Source organism: Podarcis liolepis, assembly GCF_965112155.1.
Source record: "Podarcis liolepis genome assembly, chromosome: 2".
In the NCBI taxonomy this organism is placed as follows: Eukaryota; Metazoa; Chordata; class Lepidosauria; order Squamata; family Lacertidae; genus Podarcis; species Podarcis liolepis.
The window spans coordinates 127,062,056-127,086,705 of NC_139555.1; the positions used below are offsets into that span (position 1 = coordinate 127,062,056).

General features: G+C 51.0%; 1 protein-coding gene across 1 annotated transcript in view; it reads right to left on the reverse strand.

Annotated features, from left to right (window-relative positions):
- The window catches only part of COL11A2 (collagen type XI alpha 2 chain), a 99,650-nt gene that overhangs the window by 72,906 nt on the left and 2,094 nt on the right, over positions 1–24,650 (reverse strand). The window contains exons 2-3 of the mRNA XM_083491036.1: positions 3,771–3,938; positions 2,246–2,456 (exon numbers count right to left, since the gene is read on the reverse strand). Of these exons, the coding sequence (XP_083347162.1) occupies positions 2,246–2,456; positions 3,771–3,938 (379 nt within the window). The remainder of the gene's footprint in view (positions 1–2,245; positions 2,457–3,770; positions 3,939–24,650) is intronic.

Here is a 24,650-nt window from a genome sequence, read left to right on the forward strand (position 1 = left end):
TGCCCATCTAGGAGAAGGAAAACTCTGGTCCTAAATCTCTGCTGCCTCGCGGGATATTTCCGGGAGAAAACAAGGCTCGGGAGCAAGCGCTACACAATTCCAGCGTGGAGTCTCCCGTGGCTCGGGCGGGAGATTCACCCTGGGAGTTGTAGTATGGAGGTGCACGCCTTTGCCTCTCAAGACAGGCACCAACCACACATCATGGAATAAAGTCTGACCGACAGAGAATTAGACGTGAGCCTCCATTACTACAACTCCCAGGGTGAATCTCCTGCCTGGGCTACGGTTCGAAGGTGCCGAGTGGGGCCTACGAATTTATTTTACCTTGTATTTCTCAGAATTTACTGCATTTTTCGCTGCATAAGAGGCACTTTTTTCTTCCTATGATGTAAGGGGAAATGTCTGTGTGTCTTATGGGGCGAATGCGTGGTCCCTGGAGCCGAATTGCCCAGGGGCAAAAAGCAGTTCATGCTTCTTCTTTTTTTTTTGAAAGAGGGAAGTGGGTGTTGAAACAAAGCCGCTGATCATTTGCGGATCGGGGAGAGAGATAAGGGACGCTAGAGGCTGCCTGGGAGGGGGGAGGTAAAGACAGCAAACTTGCAAAGAGGCGAAACAGGAAGACTAAATCAATGAGGAGAGAAATTAGAAGAAAAGGAGGAGCAAAAAACTGCTCCAGCTAAGGAAAAGACACTAAGGCAAACAAGAGGGAAGGGAGTGTTGAAAGGAAGCAGCTGATCAGTGGGATCGCGAGAGAGATAAGGGACGCTAGCGGAGGCTGCCTGGGAGGGGGGAGGTAAAAGCCCATAGATCCTCAGGATCTTTGCATTGGTTCACCCCAAATTCACCATCAGATCACATAGCATTTCCATGGCTACAGCCTGCACCAAAAAAATCACGCACCCACTGTTGGCAGGGGCTGCAATGGTGCAAAAATGTGGTTACAAAGCATGGATCCACATGGATCCTCAGGATTTTTGCATTGGACTACCCTAACTCACCATCAGATCACATGTCTGTGGCCATAGCATGAACTACACAAATCATACATCCACAGTTTCATTCAAAATATTTTTTTTTCTTGTTTTCCTGCTCTAAAAACTAGGTGCGTCTTATGGTCAGGTGCGTCTTATGGAGCGAAAAATGCGGCGTATACCGCTTGGTGGTAAAGAGAAGATGAAAAAAACTGTTTACATGAAGAACAGAGCGATGGAGCGATGGAGGAAAACACAGCTAAGAATGAACAACTATATTGAACCTTCAAAAAATAATTTGAGTCAACTGATGAACTAAAACCAGATTAGAACACCTGCCAACATTGGTCTACCTAGAAACACAGAAAGACGCTTCCCGTGGAGTCAGACTGTGAGCTCCTCTGGATCAGTATTGTTTACACAGACTGGCAGCAGCTCTTTCAGGGAGGGTTGGACTAGATGATCCTTGAGGTTCTTTCCTACGCTACGATTCCCCACAAACAAATCCGTTTTTAGCAGGGGCCGACAAGAGTCCAGCAAAGGCACCTGCTCGATGTCGACGGGCAGAGAGTCGCAATGTGTAGGTCTCCAAAGATCGGTTTCTTGCAAACACGTCAGGATATTTCGTGAATTAGAAATAAAGAACTTGTAACACATCCGTTAACCGCGGGGGGCAAGAACGACCATTGCCAGGACAGGGAAATCATTGCAGTGATTGACTCCAGATCAGAGGCATAGGGCAGTCTGGCAGAAAACATTGTTGGAAAAACTGACGCAGAAATTACAGGTTGAGCAAGAGGCCAAAGGTTTGTATAAAGCACAAATCTTAATTATTATTTTTCTTTCCCCCTCCTCTTGCTTTTGAATAAACTCCTGTAGACCATAGTTGATGCTGATACAGTATATATATTTATTTGTGGCCAACAACCCAGGCTGTGGATGTTACTACGCATTATATTTGGTGTTTGTTAGAATTGTGGTGGTTTTCTCATACACACTTTGGCGAATTCTCTTGGTGTATTTGGAGACGATTCTCTGAATGTTTGTTTCATTTTTTATTTTTATATTCTGTAATTGTCGTGCGTTGTCTGTGTTAATCATAATATCAAAGGGTCGTGGAATGGCAGAGTTGGAGAGGGCCCCTTAAGGGTCATCCAGCCCAACCCCGGGCCATGCGGGAATCGCACCAGGGATCGTGACAAAGCACAGGCCTTCCCCCTGCCGTGGGGCGATGGAGGGGGCAGAGAAGGAAGCCGGGAGGGGAGGGCACTCACTTGCCGTCAGCCAGGTTGACCCCTCGGAAGATGGGGTAGTCCTCTGGGGCTGGGCGCCCACTCTGGTCCTCATAGAGGAAGACGGGGGAGCGGCCCAGCTCCACGCCCAGTTGCTGGGTGCCATGCTGGTTGTAGATGGAGAGCAGGAACGCCTGGAGTCCGGATTTGGGCTTCACCAGAGCCATGATGGAGAAATCCTCTGGGAATTTACCTGGGGGGGGGGGAGAGAGAGAGGAGGGTTTAAGGAGGGCTCTGCAACACCCAGCAAACCCCACAAAAGGGATGGTTTTGGAGGCTCCCCACATCATCATCATAATGAAATTAAAAAATTAAGGTCTTATATACTAAATGTTCATAAATGTACCAAGCAACCACGTACATAGATATGGGGACCACATGTCTGGAGCAGCCCAGGAAGACCGCCCTGAAACCATTTTTTGACTCCCAAACTGACCAAATGTTTTCTCTGCAAGGAGGGAAGGAAGCGAAAAAAAGCCTTCCTTGTTACAGGAATTGAGTAATCACCATTTCAAAGGGTGACAGACTACCAGGAAAGGCAATCGGATAAGGCGTCATCAGATAACCTGCCAGACAGGAGATAAACAATGCACTCAGATTTCTGTTCTAGACCGCCTTTCTTTGATGTAGGTATGATGTATGGAGGGGTGGTCTTGAGCTCCAGGGCAGGGAATTTAAAATGTCTATATATAAAATATATGTCTATATGTAAAATGTCTATATATAAAATGTCTATAAAATGTCTATATGTAAAATGTCTATATATAAAATGTCTATAAAATGTCTATATGTAAAATGTCTATATATAAAATGTCTATAAAATGTCTATATAAGGGCAGACATTACAGAAGACTGGCCAGGTTCCCCAGGATATCCAATCAAGTGACCATTAACTGTCTGGTAACTTGCCAGACAGGAAATAAACAATGCACTCAGATTTCTGTTGTAGACCACCTTTCTGTGATGTAGGTATGATGTATTTGGGGGGTGGTTTTGAGCTACACCCCTTTCTGTGATGTAGGTATGATGTATGGAGGGGTGGTCTTGAGCTCCAGGGCAGGGAATTTAAAATGTCTATATAAGGGTGGGCCCCCCCTGGGTTCTGGGTCCTCCTCCCTCTGAGGGGAGCACCCTGTTGCAACAGCTCTAATAAAGATCAGGCTTACTAGCTGCTTTGCTTCTCAATATTCCCTGGTTGGCCTCTGTTATTTTCTCCGACGGATGAAGAACCTACAAAAGGACTCTATAAGGGCTCTTGTGTCCCCCATAAGGGAATGAAGGCAGATTTTGTTTATTACAATAATAACTTTTATTATTTATACTCTGCCCACCTGGCTGGGTCTAAGCTACGAGAAGCATTGGCACATTTAAAGTACAGTGGTCCCTTGATTCTCAAATGCCTTGGTACCCAAACAACTTGGAATCCAAACACTGTGAACCTGGGCTAAAATTGAGGGGGAGTGATGGGAACTCGCCCCCACAACACACACACTCTTCGCTTGCGTACCTGGGAAAAGCTGCCGGGTGGGGGCGCTGATCTGCGCCTGCCTTGATATCCGGTAGGCCACGTCGGGCCCCGATCCTGAGCGCCTCTTGGGGCAGAGGCCCGTGGTCTTGCGGACGCCCTCGGGCTGGTTCTGCAGCTGCAACACTTTCAAGACGTCCACCGGTTCGGCTGCAGGAGGGAAGAGACGGAAAATGTGGGGGGTTACAAAACTGGCCTGCTGCCTGCCGCCCCCACCTCACCCCACGCAGAGCCTTCCCGCTGCTCTAAAGTTGCCAACTTTCTCCCCTGGCCCTACTCCTCTGCTTTCAGGAGAGCTTGCTGGTCCGGTCCAAATATCCCGCTCCTGCTCATCTACCTGCTTTTGGCCAAACTGGCACAGGAGCAGAGCCGGTCGGGAAAGGTGGCAACCCTGCGCGGCTCAGCCAAGCGGGGAGGGTCGGGGAAAAGGTGAAGCGGATATGATTTAACATCGAAGGACAAAGTTTTCACAGGCTCCGCGCAGCCTCCTCCTCCTCATTCACACTATCGTGCCTGACGCGCTCTAACCACTGAACCACGCTACCTCTCAAACCCACACGGTCCAGTCCCCGATCCTCCCAGTCTCGCTGCCCCCTCGGCGTGCCACAGAGGGGGTTCCCCATGGAACAACACCCTCCCCCCTCTAAATGTGGGGCCCTCCAAGAGGCTGCATGGGAACAGAAAGGGGGCTGGCATCTCAGGTGTGCCCGAAGCAATCGGCATTCCGATCTCCTCTCTCCGGGCCGTGAAAAAGGGGTCTTTGTTTGGCGCTGGGAGGTGGATCCCGGCCAGGCGGACGCCGGGCACACGCCAGCGAGGAAAGAGGGAGGAGGAGGGAGGAGGAAAGGCAGCGGACAGGCGGCTGCACGCGCCGCGCAAGACGCCGCAGGTTGTGCGCCCAATCCCTTGTAATCTCAGATAAGGCATCCAACCTCTGCTTAAAAACCTCCAGGGAGAGACACGCCTGCCCTCCCCGGAGCTGCCAGGTAGAGGCACCGCCATCCCAGAATTTGGGGGCAGAGGTCCCCACTCCGCCGCCCCTGCCAAAGCGCTGCCTGCTCGAAATCCACATGCATGAAGGCGGAGCGGGGCCTTCAACGCAAGACCCGTTCCGTATTTGTGAGAACCGGGTCTTTATTTCAGGGTGGCAGCACCAACGTACTTTGGAACTCCTTGCCACTTGACAGCCGGCAGGCAGGCGCCTCCGCTGAGCTCTTTTTGGCACCCGCTTAAAAGATTATTTTGCTTAGGCAAGACTGACTGGGTGATTTAGAGAGCTGGTGTGAATACACCACTGTGGGATATCTTTCACAAATCAATATAGCTTAGTCGGTACAGCACAGGTCTCTCAGTCTCAGGGTGGTGGGTTCGAGTCCTACTTGGGGTGCAAGATTCTTCCACTGCAGGGAGTTGGACTAAATGACCACTGTGGTCCCCTCCAATTCTTTGATTCTTTTAAAGCTTTCTACAATTATTAGGATTATTATTGTACTATCTTGCCATTTTATCCTTCCTGCTGTAGGTGAGCTTACAGAACCAGCCACTGGACACAAACCTCCTTCTCCGTTGTGGCCACTTAGTTTTAGGGAAAGGACCACTAAGAACATGTTTTAAAATTACCATTTTAATAATTAAGGGATGGTTGCTGTTAATTTTCCCTAGCAGATAATCTTATTGCTTTCCTCTCTTCCATAAACCGCTATTAGGGTTGTTTGTTTTCTCCTTTCCAATCAAGCAGTGAGCATAAATTTTATGAAACGGAATAACAGAATTCTAGAGTTTCTGGGGACCCAAAGGATCATCTAGTCAAACCCCAGAGTAGACAAATTTTCATTCATTCATTCATTCATTCATTCACTCGCTCGCTCATTCATTCATTCCCTGCCCTTCACCCTTTGGTGCCAGGGCAGGTCACAACAATTAAAACAGTTTGAAACAATTCACCATTGTAAAATTAAGGTGAGTTTTTAGAACACACACTGCAGAAATCAAAAGCAGCCAGGCCAAAGAGTCACAGTCTTCATCATATCTTCTGGAAGCTACACAATTAAGGTGCCAGGATGCACCTCTGTAATCCAGAATGACCGTAACGGATTGGAGAACTGGGCCCAGGCTAAGGAAATGAATTTCAACAGGAAGAAATGTGAGATTCTGCACTTAGGAATAACCAGATGCACAAATATAAGATGGGGGACAACTTGCTCACTAGCAGCACATGTGAGAAGGATCCAGGGGTCTTGGTGGATCACAAGCTGAACATGAGTCCACTGGGTGATGCAGCAACAAAAAAAGCGAATGCGATTCTAGGCTGCATCGAGAGAAGTCTAGTGTCCAGATCAAGGGAAGTGAGTTTGTTGTTTAGACGTTTAGTCATGTCCAACTCTTCGTGATCCCCTGGACCAGAGCACGCCAGGCCCTCCTGTCTTCCACTGCCTCCCGCAGTTTGGTCAGACTCATGTTTGTAGCTTCGAGAACACTGTCCAACCATCTCCTCCTCTGTCATCCCCTTCTCCTTGTGCCCTCCATCTTTCCCAACATCAGGGTCTTTTCCAGGGAGTCTTCTCTTCTCATGAGGTGGCCAAAGTCTTGGAGTCTCAGCTTCACGATCTGTCCTTCCAGTGAGCACTCAGGGCTGATTTCCTTCAGAATGGAGAGGTTTGATCTTCTTGCAGTCCATGGGACTCTCAAGAGTCTCCTCCAGCACCAGAATTCAAAAGCATCCATTCTTCGGCAATCAGCCTTCTTTATGGTCCAGCTCTCCCACTCTATTCCGCTTTGATCAGAGCACACCTGGACTATTGTGTCCAATTATGGGCACCACAATTTAAGAAGGATGTTGACAAGCTGGAAGGTGTGCAGAGGAGGGCGACCAAGATGATCAAGGGTCTGGAAGCCAAACCTTATGAGGAGCGGTTGAAGGAGCTGGGTATGTTTAGCCTGGGAAAGAGGAGCCTGAGAGGAGCATCATAGCCATCTTCAAATATCTTAAAGGCTGTCACATGGAAGAGGGAGCGTGCTTGTTTTCTCCTCGAACCCATGGCTTCAAGGAGATTCCGACTAAACATCAGGAAGAACTTTCTGACAGTAAGAGCTGTCCGACCATTGAATGGATTCTCCTTCCTAGGATGTTCTTAAGCAGAGGTTGGATGGTCATCTGTCATGGATGCTTGAGTTGCAATTCCTTCATGGTACGGGGTTGGACTGGATGACCCTTGGGGGTCCCAACTCCACAATTCTATGACCTACGATTCTAGGGACCTCCATGGGCAGGGAGATACACCGCTCAGGTGCCACCACCAAGAAGGTCCTCCCCCCTGGACCACCACCTCAGCTCTGCCCATCTCTGTACCCAAGGATGTCTGCAGGCAGGAAGGAGAAGGCTCTCAGATATTTGGGACCTGAATCGATAACAGCATAAGCCTTCGGCCACCATCCGAGCCATGCCTACTTGGAAGTGTGTCCCTTTGTTGTTGTTTATATATATATATATATTTATTATTATATTTACATATCATTCCCAACAATCATATAACATAATTTCTTCTTCTCTTATACAATGTTTTGGATGTCCATCAACCACATCTGAATATTTTCCAGTCTTTTATCACTTAATCTACATTCCTTAATTTCCTTATTACTTTCAATTATCCCAAACTAACAATTCTCTTCCTAATCTTCTCTGCAATATTCCACATAGTACCTCCTCACAAAACATCTTGCAATCCTACTAGCATTATCTGTTTATTACAATTGCTTTTCAAATAGTTCAAATATTTATTCCAGTCCTCTGGACCCGCAGGTGTCCTTCAGAGTGCAATGGGGCTTGCTCCCAGGTAAGTGGCTACAAGGCTGGCCTTGTAGCCTGAGTTCAGTAAGAAGCTGTTTTCCACGTGAGGGCCGCCGTCCTTTCGAGGCAACCTTTCAAGGGCCGGTGGTGGTGGGCGGGGCCAGAGGCAAAAGTGGGCGGAGCAACAGCTGTACATGTGGCCCTTTGTACAGTAAGTTAGTTTCCTGCATTCTCTCTCTGTGTCTTTCACCCAGCCAAGGAGGATATTCAGTGCACAACATAAGAACGCAAGAAATTTCTGCCGGATTAAGCCAGTGGCCCATCGGGTTCTCACAGCGGCCGACCACATGCCCTCCCCCAATGAGAAACCCACAAAAACGAGTCTTCCAATCATTCTCATTGTACTGTCTACACTGTCGTCGTTTTTCCCCGCAGAGTTTTACGGTATATTATTTTTGTCAGAAGTCTTTTTTATTTAAGTGTTTATCTAAGTATTAATTAGGAAGATTAAGTGTTTTTTAATGCGTGTAAATCTGCTTTTTCTTCTTTTTTCTGTATTCTTTTCTTTTCCCTTGATTCTTTTTTCTTTAATTTCCTTTTTGTAGTACGAGATTGTAAATTCTTTGTATATGTGTGTAATTTAAATGAATAAAGATTATTTTTTATATATATATAAAAGAGAAACCCACGAGCAGGATTCGAACCCAAGGACCCTCTGCCCTGCTGCAGTTTCTGGGATCCAGAAGCATTGCTACCCTGGCCTGTGGAGCCAGAGCCCAGCCCCCTTGGTTAGCAGCCATCCATAGTCTTCTCTAGTGGCAGCAGGTTCCATAGGCTAACGCTGTGCTGCGTGAAGAAGGCCTTTCAGCTTCACGGGGTGTGGGTGGGTTTCAGCATCACGAGAGCCAGGCAAGGTTTCATGAGCTCCGGACGTGCTTTGAAGGTACCCGGCCTGAGGACGAATCCGCCGGCTGCCAAAAACTCCTTCGCTGGCATGGCCTGTATTTATTTACTGGGAGGCAGCCTCTGCACTGCTGGCTGCTCTCTGGAAACAAAAAGCTTCCTTTTTCTCAATGGAGAAGCCAAAGCAGAACCCAGGGAGGCCTTGGAGCAGGAAGAATCTCCAAATATTGCAGCAGTCGAACCGTGAAGGTGGAAGGCAGGTCACCCACATCCCCCTCTCTTTATCTCTGGCGAGTAAGATTGTCTTCCACAAACGCAGCCTTAACAGGGTGAAATATACTCAGTCGCAAAGTGATTTCATGCTCTTTATTCAGCTCATAGTGGTGAGGAGGAATGAATGAATGAAAGTCCCCTCAAGTATCTGCTTTATATACGTTATTTACACAATGGGCTGCACATGATTGGCTAATTACGGGATTCTCCTGTAGGCCAATCAGGTTGTGGATTCACTTCTATCTGGAGCAGGATTGGGTGGTTCCTGCCAACCAATCATACTGCTGCATTGTTCTAGGACCAATCAGACTGCTGCATTCTGAATCCTATTGTTCTAGGACCAATCAGACTGCTGCATTTTGGATCCTATTGTTCTAGGACCAATCAGACTGCTTCAGTTTGGATCCTATTCAACTCAGTACATAACACAGGGAGTGACTGCGGAGGCCAATTCTGGATCCCCACGTCCTTCCACAGTGAGGACATTGGTTTCCGGGCGAGAGTTGATCAAGGTGGGGGTTTGCCAGGCTTGCCTTCCTCTTAGCACGTTTCCCCCTTGCGTCCTGAGTTCGAGTGTCTTCAAAGCCCATGACACCTTTGATGAAGGCTGTTCTCCAACTGGAGCGCTCGCAGGCCAGTGTTTCCCATTTGTCGGTGTTTATACTACATTTTTAAAGAGTTGCCTTGAGAGAGTCTTTAAACCTCTTTTGTTGACCACCAGCATTACGCTTTCCATTTTTAAGTTCGGAATAGAGTACAGTGGTACCTCGGGTTAAGAACCTAATTCGTTCTGGAGGTCCGTTCTTAACCCGAAACTGTTCTTAACCTGAAGCACCACTTTTGCTAATGGGGCCTCCTGCTGCCGCCACACGATTTCTGTTCTTATCCTGAAGCAAAGTTCTTAACTCAAGGTACTATTTCTGGGTATGCGGAGTCTGTAACCTGAAGCATCTGTAACCCAAGGTACCACTGTAGTTGCTTTGGAAGACGATCATCAGGCATCCACACAACATGACCAGTCCAACGAAGTTGATGTTGAAGATTCATTGCTTCCACACTGGTGATCTTTGCTTCATCCAGTACACTGATTTTAGTTCGCCTGTCTTGTAAGTGATGTGTAAGATTTTCCAGAGACACCGTTGATGGAATCTTTCAAGGAGTTGGAGATGGCGTTTATAAGTGGTCCATGTTTTACAAGCATATAGAAAGGTTGGTAGTGACCTTTGCTTCTTCCAGTATATCCAGACAGGGGCTGAGGCCCCAAGAGCTCACCCCCAGATCACTAGCCAGCTCCTTCCTCCCTTTGGCCGAGCAACAGAGATGAACCCCCCGCCAACATCGCCTCTGTCTTGTCTGGAAGGATCTCCGGTTTCCTGGCCCTCATCCAGTCCCTTGCCAAGGTCAGGAACCAGTTCAGCTTATCCTCCACCTCCCCTGCTTGTGTGGGCAATGCAGACTTGTAGAATGGGAGCATTGGATGGGACCCCGAGGGGTCATCTAGTCCAGCCCTCAACTGTCGCAACAGAAGCATCCCTGACAGGGGCCATCCATCTGTGTGTCATCTGTGCGTGGATGACAGGGCACCCCCAAACTGCAGAAGACCCCTGCCCAGTGGTTTCACATAGATGCCCGACAGAAGGGCGGGGGAGCTGTGTAGAGAAGGTGCAATCCTGCGGAACTCCAGCCCACAGGATCCTAATATCAAAACATCCTCAAAATGCCACCTTCTGGGGCTGATTGCAAAAAGAGACACACCCCCCTCACTCCTAACCCAGACAGAGGCGCCAGATTCCAGAAGGGCACCTTGGCTGATGGCATGGAAAGTCGCTGAGAGATGATGATGATGATGATGATATCATGCAGGGTGGGTGCAATCATCCCAGTGCTGGATCCAGGTCTAAATGGGACCTCCTCCAAGATCCCAGATCTGTGTGTCTGAATCCCAGCACAGATGTTCTGGGATCTAGTCGAGCCGTCAATTAAGCAATTCTTAAACTGCTGTGAGCTAATGAACGTAAAACCCTTCACTGGATTAAGCCCTGCTTGTGTGACAGGCGTTATTTATTATTTACAATAATAAATAAATAATAAACATTATAATAATAATAAATAATAAAATTATTATTATTATTATTATTATTATTATTATTATTATTATTATTATGGCTACAGTAGACTGTAATCGAGAGATGAGAGGCAGCGTAGTTTGCTATAAATCTGCTCTAAGGCAGCCTCCGCCCACCTGACGGAGGACTACAATTCCCAGCACAGGATAAGTGGGGGGGGGGGCAAAGCCACTGCGGGCCTAGTGGTTAGAGTGCTGGACTAGGACCCGGGAGACCCAGGTTCAGATCCCCACGCGGCCACGCAGCTCCCTTCCTCGCAACCTCTGCTGCCTCCCTGGGCTGTTGTTGTGGGGAATAAACGCTGGGGGAGAGAAAGGCATGTGAGCTGCTTAAAGCTCCTTGCGGGGGGGGGGAGGTGGAATGTGAGCGCAATAAATTAATAAACCTCTCTGGGCTCCCTGCATTGCAAGGGGTTGGACTAGATGACTCTTGGGGTCCCTTCCAACGTGACATAAAATGAATACGTGCCCCCTCCCCGCCCAGAACTCGACCCGCCGACTGTTGTCATTCCCACGCGCTGTTATTTTTCTTTCCTGGAAATATATTTCGCCTCTTCTGTGACCCCTATCCTGAACTTTCCTCACTAACACCACTGCCTCCGACAGCCCCAGCTTTCTGGGGGCGCCGGCTTGGCAAAGGCTGTTCTTTCAGCCGGGGGGGGGCGTCCGCAGCAGAGTCGAGCCGGCAGATCTGCGCGCAAAGACGCAGCGCGCGATCCGGGGGCCTCTTTAGCTCTGCACTGGCCCGCCGTCGGTTTTGTGCCCGCCCGGCCCCCCCCCCCGCGCTCCCCGTCCCGCATCTGGCCAAGCCATCATCCCCCGGCGTGTGCCTCCCCCCCCGACTCCCCCCCCAGCTCCTGATGGCTTCCCCAGACTTGTTATTGTTCCGAGGGAAATCCGAGCCGACGCCTTTGGGTGCCAACTGGACGGGAGGGTGGGGTGGCTGGGGGGAGCGGCTGGGCTCGAAGCTGACCGCTGAGAGAGACGGGGGTGCAGCAGAGAGCGAGGGTTCGCGGGTGGGGTGGGATAGACACCCCACACCTCCTCGCCTCTCCACCTCCCCATCTCGTCTTGGCAACTCCCAATAAAATATTTTAGGGGGCGGGAGGGGGCCAAAGACAATGGGGATCGCCCTTCAAAAGGTGTGCAGGCATCACGTCATGTGATCGATTAGGGGAGCGGGTCTTACCTGTCCTGTCCCCCCCCCCAAATATTTTATTCAAGTTGGCATCCCTGTCCCGGGGTGGGGGTCGTCCTGCTGCGACGGGGGGGGGTGAGAAGAGGGCATACAAGAGGCTCCCCCCATCCCTCTCTGCTCGTCGCCTGTTTGAGCCCCCCCACCTCTCCGTCCTGGGGGGGGGGCCTTGCAGGTTATATGCACAGTCCATTTTTTTACAGCGTCAGGAAACGTTCGCCAAACGTCCCCTCCCGCACTGCACACAGGCCCCTCAGTAGCAGTTAGAATCACAGGATTGTAGAGTTGGAAGGGACCCCGAGGGGTCATCTAGTCCAACCCCTGCAAGGCAGGGATCTTTTGCCCAAGGTGGGTCTCGAACCCGCGAACCTGAGATTGAGAGCCTCGCGGTCTGCTGACAGAGCTATTTTGCTGTTTTTCGTTATTCTTCGGTTCTTGTTCAAACTTGCATCCAGGAGTCGGACTGGATGATCCTTATCCCTACATAGAATCCTGGAATTGTATAGAACTGGGCACACCAGCGGTCATCTAGCCCAGCCCCCAGAACCACAGATAAGAAATCCTCAAGAGGCGTCTTTCCAACATCTCTATTTCTAGGATCAATTTCCCTGCCCGGGAGTTGTGGGTTACCTGCACGCTTCTCCGCAGCCACCCCCATTTCATCGACACAACATCCCTGTGAGGTGGGCGAGAGGCTGAGAAGGACACAAAGTCCACCCACTGATAATAATAATAATAATAGTAATAATAATAAATTATTTGTACACAGCCCATCTGAATGAGTTGCATGAAACTTGTCACAGCTCCGCTCTCTTCACGCCTCTCCTGGTGTGCCAGGTTCTGCCCAACTTTTTTTTGGGGGGGGGGTCCAGCACATGCATGTGATGTGAAATGGCGGGGCGATGCTTGTACTATTGTGACCCAAGAAAATCCTTAAAAAAAACAATAACAAGAGCAACAATAATAATGGAGAATATTGAGGCAGATCGGCCCCCTCCTTGAAATATTTGGGGGGGCACCCCTGGGGGTAGGGGAGCTTGTTGCAGCAGGAGAGGGAGACCCCCGTGCCTTTTCCCCAGCCTGACTCATCTCTGCCTCTTGGTCTCCCTCCCTTCTCTCCATCTTCAGCTTCTGCTGCTGAGTCTGGACTGCTCTCTGCCACCAACTCTCCCCTCTCACTAAGCCCTGTCGCCTCTTCTGCTTCCTACATCTCCTCTTCCCAGTCTTCTCCCTCATCCCTCCTCATCCCACCACCAATCTCTGGGCTCTGAGCCTTCTTCCCCTTTGGGGTTCCCCAGCTGGTGCCCCCCACCATTCCTCTGTGTCCAAGCACTGCCTGACACACATGCCCTCCAACGTTTCTCCAAGGAAAACAGGGATGTCCAAAGGGGGACATTCCAGGATCAGATCAGAAACCAGGATGGCGTCTGTAACTCCGGGGCTGTTCCTGGAAATTGAGTACACATGGAAGGTCTGGTGGCAGAGAGTGGAATATAAGATGATGACGATGATGATTACTTTAATTAATTAATTGTACCGCCCTATACCCACACGACTAAATGACTAAACAACAACATACCCACACGTTTGTTGTTGTTGTTTTGTCATTTAGTCACGTCCGACTCTTCATGACCCCCTGGACCAGAGCACGCCAGGCACTTCTGTCTTCCACTGCAGTTTGGTTAGACTCATGCTGGCAGCTTCGAGAACACTGTCCAACCATGTAGTGCCCTTCTCCTTGCGCCCTCCATCTTTCCCAACATCAGGGTCTTTTCCAGGGAGTCTTCTCTTCCCATGAGGTGGCCAAAGTCTTGGAGCCTCAGCTTCAGGATCTGTCCTTCCAGTGAGCACTCAGGGCTGATTTCCTTCTGAATGGGGCGGTTTGATCTTTTTGTGGTCCATGGGACTCTCAAGAGTCTCCTCCAGCGCCATAATTCAAAAGCGTCAATTCTTCGGCGATCAGCCTTCTTTATGGTCCAGCTCTCACTTCCATACATCACTTCCATATATCACTACTCAAGCTACCAGCATGAGTTTGACCAAACTGCGGGAGGCAGTGGAATACAGGAGTGCCTGGCATGTTCTGGTCCAGGGGGTCACGAAGCGTCAGAGACGACTAAAGAACAACAGCAGTGAATTGTTGGAAGGGAGCCCAATGGTCATCTAGTCCAACCCCCTGCAATGCAGAAACACAAACAATGGAGTAGCTTTGAATAGAGCTTGAGCTGACCTCATCACCTCAGTGCTCCACCATAGAATGTAAAAAAGTGCGCCCTGTAGGCCTGGAGGACGCATTGCACCCTCTGCAAGGCCACTTGAAGGAAGAACTATGGAGCTTCAATGGGTGTGTGTGTGAACATATGCACATATGGAAAGGGGGTGTTCTGCAGCAAAATGTTGCAGCGCAGAGTCCTCAGGCAGTGCATTCAATGACGCCCTGTCCCCTTGCAGATAGGTAGCCGTGTTGGTCTGCCATAGTCAAAATAAAAAAATTCCTTCCAGTAGCACCTTAAAGACCAACTAAGTTAGTTCTTGGTATGCGCTTTCGTGTGCATGCACACTTCTTCAGATACACTGAAACAGAAGTTGCCAGATCCTTCTATATAGTGAGAAGGTGGGGAGGGGTATTACTCATATAGAAGGATCTGGCAACTTCTGTTTCAGTGTATCTGAAGAAGTGTGCATGCACACGAAAGCTCATACCAAGAACTAACTTAGTTGGTCTTTAAGGTGCTACTGGAAGGAATTTTTTTATTTTGGCCCTGTCCCCTGGTTTCCCTTCCAGGTCCCTGACCCCCTCCTGAGCAGCTGGTCAGCAAATGCTCAGCCATCTTTGGGTAGAGTTACCAGACATCCCCGGTTCCCGGGGACAGTCCCCGGATTTGCAAATCTGTCCCCGGACAATTGCCGTCCCCGGAATGTCCCCAGATTTGCAAATCTGTCCCTGGTAAACATGACAGCGGCAGCCTCAGCAGCCCGGGGCCAGCCTGGTAGCGCAATTGGCTCTGGCTGGCTTCAGGAGCTGCTCACTGCCTTGGCGCCTGCCATTTTTTCTCGCCAGAAGTCCCCATATGATGTGTCCTGTGCGCAACACATCATGTGGCGACTTCCGGTGAGGAAAAATGGCGGGCGCCATGGCAGCAAGCAGTGAACAGCTCCTGAATCCAGCCAGAGCCAACTGCGCTACCAGGCTGCCACTGCCAAAGGGGAACCAGGGACGTCCGGTGGTACAGATCTCCTGCCCCCTTCCCGGGGGAGGCTCGGGAGTTGCGGCCGGCCAGCCGTTGCCCAGTTTTTAACAACTCTGTGCATTTATGTTTCACAGGGTGTGAAAGAAGGGCTTTGCAGCTTGCCTGGCAGAGAAGCCATGCACTGAGCGCCCATCCTGGGCAACGCCTGCCTGCCCGCCTGCCCGCGACTCCTGAGCCTCCCCCGATCTGTCATAACCAAGGGGGAAGGGGGCATATCATCGGGGAAGGCTCTGGATATTCATGTCTGCTTGGGCCCAGGGTCTTTTGCCTCTCCATCCCCACTACTGACTCCCTGTTGCTACTCAGCTTCAAAAAAAAAGTGTCCCGGATTCATTGAAAACAATCTGGTAACCATATCTTGGGGGGGAAGGGTGGTCATACTTTCCACGATTTCCCCATCGATGTGATTCCAGCACTGCAGCAGGTTGGACGACCCTCAGGGTCCCTTCCAGCCCCACAAGCCTACGTTTCTGTGATTCTCCCAGGTGTCTTTGCGCAGCTCTCCCTTCCGGCCCCGGGAAGGGGGACCAACAGTTTCCCAAACTGGTCCCTTTCCAAAGAGAGGGTGAGATGGACGGACGGCTCCCCATTTGCCTGCCCCCCCGTTCCTGCGGCTCCCTTCCCCCCCAGCCGGCTGCCCCTGCTTCTGGGGGGGGGGGTTACCCTGAGTCTGGAGGGGCTTCTCTCCCCTGACTACACTACAATTTTATTTTTTAAAAAAAATCATTTGGCTGCCAAAATGGGAAGCGGAGGAAGTCCCATTAAATATCATTGGGATGCGCGGGGAGAGAAAGAAAGAGCTACTGGGATCAGGGAGAATCCTAGAAACGCAGAAGTTGGAAGGGACCCCCAGGGGTCACGTATCCTGACCCCGACCCCCCCCCCCTTGCGATGCAGGAATCGCAGCTCCCATTTTGCAAAACTTAGGAAAGAGGCGCGGGGAGAGGAGCGCCGAAGGGACGCGAGGCGACGCGACCTTCTCCCGCCAGCCAAAATTCCACTCCCAGAAATGACCCACATTCCCGCAGGGAGCGCATAGCCGTCAACGTTTCCCTTTGTTTAAGGGAAATCCCCTTATTCCGAATAGGATTCCACGCAAGAAAAGGGGAAAGTTGACAGCTATGATGGAGCACAAACCCGCGCGCCGCGCGCTCACGGAGAAACCAGCCCCCTCCCCAAGCCCGATCCACGCTATTTTGGGAATGTCGGGGATTTGGGGGGCGTCTTCTTACTAGGGCTGCATCGCGACCCCCACAGCCGGCCGGGGAGGCGCTTGGCTGGCGAAGGAGGCGCGTTTTTCCAGCAAGACTGGATTCCGCTGGCTCCTTTCTCAAAGCCTGGGAAAACTTGGAAGTGTCAAGCGGCGGGTCACCTGCTCTCCTCTTCCTCCGCCGTCTCCTCCTCCTGTCTGGTACGACAGCAAACGCCTCTCTGGTTCCCCGGAGCAAACCTTCCTCTCTCTCCTGTGAGAATCAAAGCCTTGCAGAGTTGGAAGGGGTCCCCCCGGGTCCTCCAGCCCAACCCCCTGAATGCAGGGCCAAAGAATCCCTGGCAGGTGGCCGAGGGAGTCTGTTGCGCTGGAACGGCTCTTAGGAGATTTAGGGAATCTCCAGGACGAAAACCAGGAATAATAATAATAATAACCAGTGCTTTTTTGGGGTACGCTGGGGTACGCATACCCCTAAACATTTTGTGAATCTTTGTACTTTTGTGCATTTACTGTCTTTATTTTTCCCGATTTGAATGATAAAAGGGTGGTTTTCTGGAGTCCAAATGAGAGTACCCCTAAACATTTTTAAAGAAAAAAAGCACTGGTAATGATAAAGATAAAAATGAAGATGAAGATAACAGTTATACCCCGCCCATCCGACTGGGTTGCCCAAGACACTCTTGATGGCTTCCAACAGAATACAGTATAGATGTTCGATTGTTAGCTGCAATCCCTGCATTGCTGGGGTGGTCTAGAGGACCCCTAGGGGTCCCTTGCAACTCTGTAAGAATATGATGCCATGACTATGATTCTCCAGCAATAGAAGAGTCACCCCTTTCTTCATTACAAAGAAGAGCCACATTTTCAAAGGGTATGGGATGTTGATCAGGTCAAGCAAAGGCCTGGTTAAAAAGGAACCTTTTTGCCTGGCGCCTAAAGCTGTATAATGAAGGCGCCAGACGAACTTCCCTGGGGAGAGCATTCCACAGACGGGGAGCCACTGCAGAGAAGGCCCCGTTCTCGTGTTGCCGCCCTCCGCACCTCTTGAGAAGGCACATGAAGGAGGAGATGATCTCAGGATTTGGGTAGGTTCATATGGGAAGAGGCGGTCCTGGAGGTATTGCAGTCCTGAGCCGTTCATGGAAAGTAGGATGAATTTTAAATCGCTGTCCAAATGGCCCTGGCATCTGCAAGGAACGCCAGAAGCTGCTTTCCACTGAGTCAGATCATGGCTCCGGGGAACTCAGTATAGCCTCCACTGGTTGGCAGCTACGGCTCTTTGGGGATGCTGTCAGGAGTGTGCAAGTCGGAGTTAACTTTTTATTAGCAAGCACACGATCCGCACAGGAGCACCAGGCCCAGCGGCCCATCCCTGGTAGGTCTTGCCCCATGGGTCAGAGGCCAGAACTGAAGGTCCCTCGTCCATCTGAGACTGCGCCCGTGTGAAGCCAACCTCTCCTGCCTTCGGAGGCAACTGCCCGATTCATAGAATCATGGACGCCTCAAGCTGGAAGGGGCGCCGGGGTCATCTAGTCCAACCCCCTGCGAGAGGGCAGAGAAGGCCTTTGGGGGGGGGGTCCGATCCAACCTAGCAGGCCTTGGATTTTAAGCTTCGAAGGAGCTCTCAGAGGAAAGAATTTGAGTGGGGGGGGGGAATTCCCTGCTCCGTCTCCAAGAAGCAACAGCCAGAAATTTTGGGTAATAAAAGGATTTGGGATCAAGCCAAGAGACTCTCTTTCTTTCTTTTTGTTAAGTCCTGAGCAAGGATCGTGATTCTGTTATGGATAGCAATTCCCCGAAAAAGAAACCTGGCCCACAAAATTTCCTTTTATCTTTAAGCTGAGATTCCTGCGCTGCGGGGGGGGGGGTTGGGCTAGATGACCCTTGGGGGTCCCTAGTTCCAACTCTACAATTTTATGAATCAATGAAAATGCACTGGTCATTTTGCATACTCCTCCCACCCGCCAGAACCCAGGTGTCCTGCTCAACAACACGCCCCCCCTCCCGCCAGCTGCGTCGGACGGCCAGCTGTTCGCAATTTCGCCGACTGGAATTTGCAGCCGGAAAAAAACGACTTTTTCCAGGCGCGACCTGCTGAGGGGGGGGTGTTTTGAGGGGAGGCGCCGCCCCCTTTCTTAGGAAGCCAAGGCCTGGCGGAGTCATTTGCAAGGAGCAAGTGCGGGGTGGAAGTCTGGGGTCTAGAATCTGCTTCCAGATTCGTTCCCGGGGGGAAAATCGGGGGTGCAGCCTTGCTGGGGGAAGCAAAGAGAGAGTGCATTTCATAATTCAATTTTTAAGCTATAAGTCTTGCACTGCAGGGGTTGGACTAGATGACCCTTGGGGCCCTTCCAACAGTTCTATGATTCTAAAAGCAGACAAGGCCGGCGGGGAGGGGCGCTCCCTTTTTCAGGATGCCGAGGCCTGGTGGAGTCATTTGGGGGGAATTAATTCTGCGGTCCAGAGGCTATTTGCACATTCCTTCCCAGGAAAAAAATTGAACATGGGGATCTCAAGCTTTGTTGTGTTGTGGGGCGGTGGGAGCAAAACCAGGCAAGGCTGGGGTGGGAGACGCATCCTGAGCCAGCCAAGGCTCCGCGTGCCCGGGCTGGAATTCCAAAGAGGCGACCCTCCAAGTTCGAGTCCTAAACCCAAATTATTAAATATATATATATATATATACACACACACACATCACAGCCTCCTTCTCCAGGCAACGGGCAGAGATGAGTTTAGCAGAAAGACCTGCCTCGGCTTCGGCCCCACAAACTGGATGAACGTGGAGGGGAGACGCCACCTCGCCCGCAGTGCGCTGCGATGGGACGTGTGAACCGTGGCGCGCGCGTGTGCCGGCAGGGGACACGCGCGTGGGTGGCCACCGCCTTTGACGCGCGCCTGGGCGGCATTCCTTCCTATTACATATATATCCCAGACTATTTATAGGGCGCCCTCGCGGCGCGCGGCCCCTTTCCAGCCTCGGGGTGGGGAAGAGGCAGGGGTCCCCTTCCCCCGGGAACCCACGTCAGGGTGGGGAGTAGAGAGATTTGGGATTTAGAGTTGGGGGAAAAGAGGCACCAAAACTTTAAAGGGGTTGGAGCGACTCCCCTGTGGAGAAAGGGACTTTTTAGTTAGAGAAATGATAAGTAAGGATTTGAGAGAAATTTATAAAACTATGGCTGGCCTGGAGAGAGAGAGAGAAGTTTTTCTCCTTCCACACCGACTGGGCCCCGGACACACTGACCAGATGCTTGGAAGCTGTGGCCGGATGGTTTCGTGGGAGCCGATTGAAACTAAATCCTTCAAAGACAGAGGTCCTGTGGCTGGGTCGGGATGGCATGGGGATGAGGGACCAACTCCCTTCTCTTGCGGGGGCCCAATTAGTGCCATTGCCTTCCGTTAAGAGTTTGGGTGTAATCCTTGACGCCTCCCTTTCCATGGAGGCGCAAGTTACAGCAACAGCCAAGGCGACATTTTTCCACCTTCGCCGCATCAAGCAGTTGGTCCCTTACCTTTCCCGCCCCGACCTGGCCACAGTGATCCATGCGATGGTCACCTCCAGGCTTGACTGCTGTAATTCGCTCTACGTGGGGCTGCCCTTGAAGCTGTCCCAGAAACTCCAGCGGGTGCAGAATGCTGCAGCAAGGCTCCTCACGGGGTCTTTGCCATGAGAGCATATTCACCCAGTGCTTTTCAAGCTGCACTGGCTCCCGGTGGAGTACAGGGTCAGATTTAAGGTGCTGCTTTTGACCTTTAAAGTCCTTTGCGGCCTAGGACCCTCGTACCTATGGGACCGCCTCTCCCGGTATGCCCCACGGAGAGCCTCAAGGTCCATAAATAGCAACACCCTAGTGGTCCTGGGCCCTAAGGAAGTCAGATTAGCCTCAATCAGAGCCAGGGCCTTTTCAACTCTGGCTCCGCCTGGTGGAATGCTCTGCCTCATGAGACCAGGGCCCTGCAGGATCTGATTTCTTTCCACAGGGCCTGTAAGACAGTTGTTCCGTCTGGCCTTTGGCTTGGAGTCAATTTGATTCCCTCCCCCTCTTCTTTTTTCCTTTCTCCTCCTGTGATGAGGCTGCATTTTAATGTTGTATTTAACCTTGTTTTTTAAGTTGTATTTCAATCAACTTGTTTTTATTATTGGTTGTTAGCCGCCCTGAGCCCGGCCTTGGCTGGGGAGGCCAGGGTATAAATAATCATCGTCATACATAATGCTGGAACTGATGGCATTCAAGGGAGCTGAATATTGGAAGATTCAAGACAGATAGAAGAAAGGACTTCTTCATGCAGTGCAGAGTTAAACAGTGGAACTCCCTGCCACAATGGCCACCAACTTGGACGGTTTAAAAAAAAGGATTAGACAGGTTCATGGAGGAGGAGAGGGCTATGGAGAGTTGTTCTTGCGCTGGGATCCCACATGAAGGTTTCCCATAATAGGCATCTGAGTGGCATCTGTGAGAACAGGGCGCTGGACTCCACGGGCCCTTGGCCTGAACCAGCAATTTCAAACACAGTAACCTCAAGAAAAGCACAGATCAAGTCACTCATTGATAGAAGCAAACCATTTGCCCACGTACAACGTTGCAATGCCTCCTTTAATATTAATATTATTACATTATTGTAAGGGTTGGTTTTTTTGGTATGCTCTTAGAAGGTTGCATAATGTTAAAAGGGTTAAAAGGCCGCGAGGGAGGCAGCTGCGACTCTCCAGAAGGGACCCTGCACTTCTGAACCTTAAACAGATCAGGACCGCAATACCTCAAGGACCGCCTCTTCCCTACCCGGACCCTGAGTTCATCACCCAAGGTCGTCCTTCGGGTGCCTCCTCCTCTTGTGGCCTTCTCTGCAGTGGCTCCCCTTCTGTGGAATGCCCTACCCAGGGAAGTTCGCCTGGCCCCTTCATCACACACCTTCAGGCACCAGGCAAAAACGTTATTTTTGAACCAGGCCTCTGGTTGACCCGATGCAACATCCCACACCGTTTTAAAATGTGGCTCTTGGGGGGGGTGTTATTGGGCTGCTGTTTTTATTCTGATTATATACATTGTGATCTTTCCTGTGAACTGCCTGAAGACCTCCGGGTATAGGGTGGTATATAAACTCAATTAATAATAATAATAATAATAATAACAACCTGTCCCTGCACGACTGGGGCCATGTTAATGTGATGTCCTTCTCCTTTTCTCCCCTCCCAGTTGCAATATGAGGAAAGGGAAGCGAATTTCTCTCTGGCCACTCCTTGGGCACCATCCGAGGCCCTCCTTTTATGAACCACAAAAAGGAGGGTCAGAAACGGCGGCCAGGAGGGATGCGGCCAACACCTTTAGATGGAAATGGCCTGCAGGACCGCTCTTCCTGTGCCAGCCTGCTGGGCTAAGGCAACCCTGAGGCGACTGGTTCCTGGAGAGACACTTGGCCTGGCTTTCCGAACGGGTGAGGCCGCTGGTTCTGCCAGGAGACGATGGCAAGTGTGGCCGGGAGACCCAAGGGCAATCGAAGAAACATTTAAACTCAATCGCATCGTATCATCTGGTTTTTTTAATTTGCAGAGTATGGGTAGATCTTTTCAAAATGAGAGCACTGGCTATTATTATTCTACAGTTCTCCATGACATATTATTGTGTGAACGGGGATTTTCAACTCTGGAAAACGTGGAGTTGAGAGTTTGCCTCAAACCAGACAAAAAATAAATGAGATTATGCAGCCAAAGCAAGCTCACGCTCCTCGCTGAGTTTGGATGCCGACTTATAAACACCCTTCTGCTGTGCCCAGCTGGCCTCGGATGCAGATTGGATGCGGGTCAGAGTAGATGACCCTTGGAACCCCTCCCCAACTCTGCAGTTCTGTGATCTGAACAGGCCTGGATTGCTCTGGCTGGGCGTTGCATCATTCATGACTCACAACAAGCACAAGTTTGTGGAGTCACACAGAGCTCTTTGTCAGGGACATGGCTGGGACCTGGAGCCAGCAGAAGACAGCTCAGTGAGGTGGAAATGTGTTTTTTCCCCCTGATGTCATTGTCTCCGTCTGCGCGCATTTCCTCTTGCAAGCAGCTTGGCTCTGGGTCTGGAGGGAAAGGCCTTCCACTATCCTTCCTGACAAAGAGCTCTGTGTCAACTCCGAAGTCTGCACGTCCCCACTGAGAGATGGTTGACCTGGGGTTATTCGTATATTTGTCTAGTTTTCAATTAGCTATTTTTAAACTCTCTGGTGACGCCTGGCCAGCAGGCTTCCTGGGAGTAAGGGCATGCTAATGTCCAACCACAGGCATGTCTGGAGATTTTCCTGCCAGTATTCCCATTACAGGCAGGCATTCAACAGGAAAGCCTTTCAGAGATTTGCCCCTCATTTAGCCGCTCTCCTTCACACGAGGGAGAGAAGTTAAGGGATCCCAAGGGTATATATATGGGTGGAGTGGGGGCTCAGCACTGCTTTGCCCCCCATCAGAGGGCCAAAATGGTGGGTTTTCAGGCCTCGTGTGGGGAAACTCAGTCCAGATTTCAACATGGGACACCTAGGGCCTCAATGGTGCCATTCCATCAAATGGGTTCAGCAGAGTTTTCAGGTGGCTGTCAAAAAGGAGATCGGTGGGTCTTCTGCTTGCAAACAGGCTTGGCAGAAAGATGAGCCACTTATTTCTGGAGTCGCCTGCCAGGCATAAACCCAACAGGTGAAGTCCCCCCACGCTCTGATTTTATCACTTGGTTTATCCCCATAAAAATATCCGTGTGACAGGCAGGAGACCAACAGGCACAGTTCCCACCCACCCCCTTGGCTAGGAGGAAAAGTTTCGCCGCGACAGCTATTAAATGCACAGGAGCTCTGCCCCGAAGAAAACATGGCAACCCAACCCTCTCTTGACACAGCTCATCCTGAGCTCTTTTTGGAGTCGGACCCTGGAGGGGGTCCAACTAACAGGGTGGGAGGGGGGGCATATTTTCCTGCCTGTCTCTTCCACGCATCCTTTTGCTAAGCGTTGGGGGCAAATTTGCATTTTGGCATCAACAACCCGGCTTAGACTATTCTCTTTGCCAGCAGAGTCCAAACCTTTCCCCTCCCTGAAACTCACAAAAAAGGGGATCTGTGGCCCCCCAAATCCCCCCACAACAATTCTGCTTATACTCAGCATTCTGGGTCCCTGTAGGCTGCGGGGGGGGGGCTGAGAGCCCCTGAGCTGCCCAGACCAGGATCTATTATTTCCTGAAAGCCCCATTGCAGCACATACGTTCAAGACGACGCAGTTGTGGAACTGGGACCACCAGGGGTCATCCAGCCCAACCCCGGTTTAAAAAGAAAAGCCACCGTTGAGCAGCTCTTAGGTGATGGTGGGTGACAGTGATGAAATCATGCGCCAATGAGTTCCGAAGGTTGCTCATGGCATCCCAGGAGCAAGGAGGGCCTTGCCGGCCAGCTGCTCCCGGTTGCAGGAAAGCCAGCGCTAGTGCGCCCCCCGCAGGTAGCTGCCCGGGAGACCTCCAGTGCATCCTTGGCTCCTCTGAGTTCAAAAGGGTCCCTGGAGGTCAAGCGGCCGGCAAGACCCTCCTCAAAGAAGGAGCTGTCCAGCGTCTCTCTGGGGCCGCCTCCCGCAAGGGGGAGCCAGCCCCCCAGCTCTCCTTTGCTCCCAGGGACCAAGCCTGATGACAGCAGCACCCCCTTGCCCCCCCCCCTCAGAAGGAGGTCCGGGGCAAACCGTAAAATACTTATTGAGGAGGAGAAGGAAAGGGACGGAGCAGGGCACCTGTTAGAAAGGGGGTGCATCGCACAGCCCCACTGCAGCCCGCCCCCAATTTAAGTGGGGGAAAGCAGGAAAAGTCGCTGATTTAGTGCAGGGGGGGGTCGCTTTAAAAGGCAGCTCTTGTGCATTAGAAACATCCCCACACCTGGGACTGCACCGGTTGATCTCCCGCCTGTCTGTTCCCCGCAACCTGGGCGGGACGAACGCGCAGGAGAGGGAGAAATTCCTCGAAAAGTGGTGAGGACCCCTTTATGGGGGGTTTTGTGGGGGGACAGGCGTCCATACCCTCCCCTCTTGCCTTCTCCTTCTTCTCATGGTGCCTTTCAAAGGCATCTCTGACGCCTAGGAAGCAGGCAGAAACCCGCCCGGTGCCGTACGGCAACCCCCCG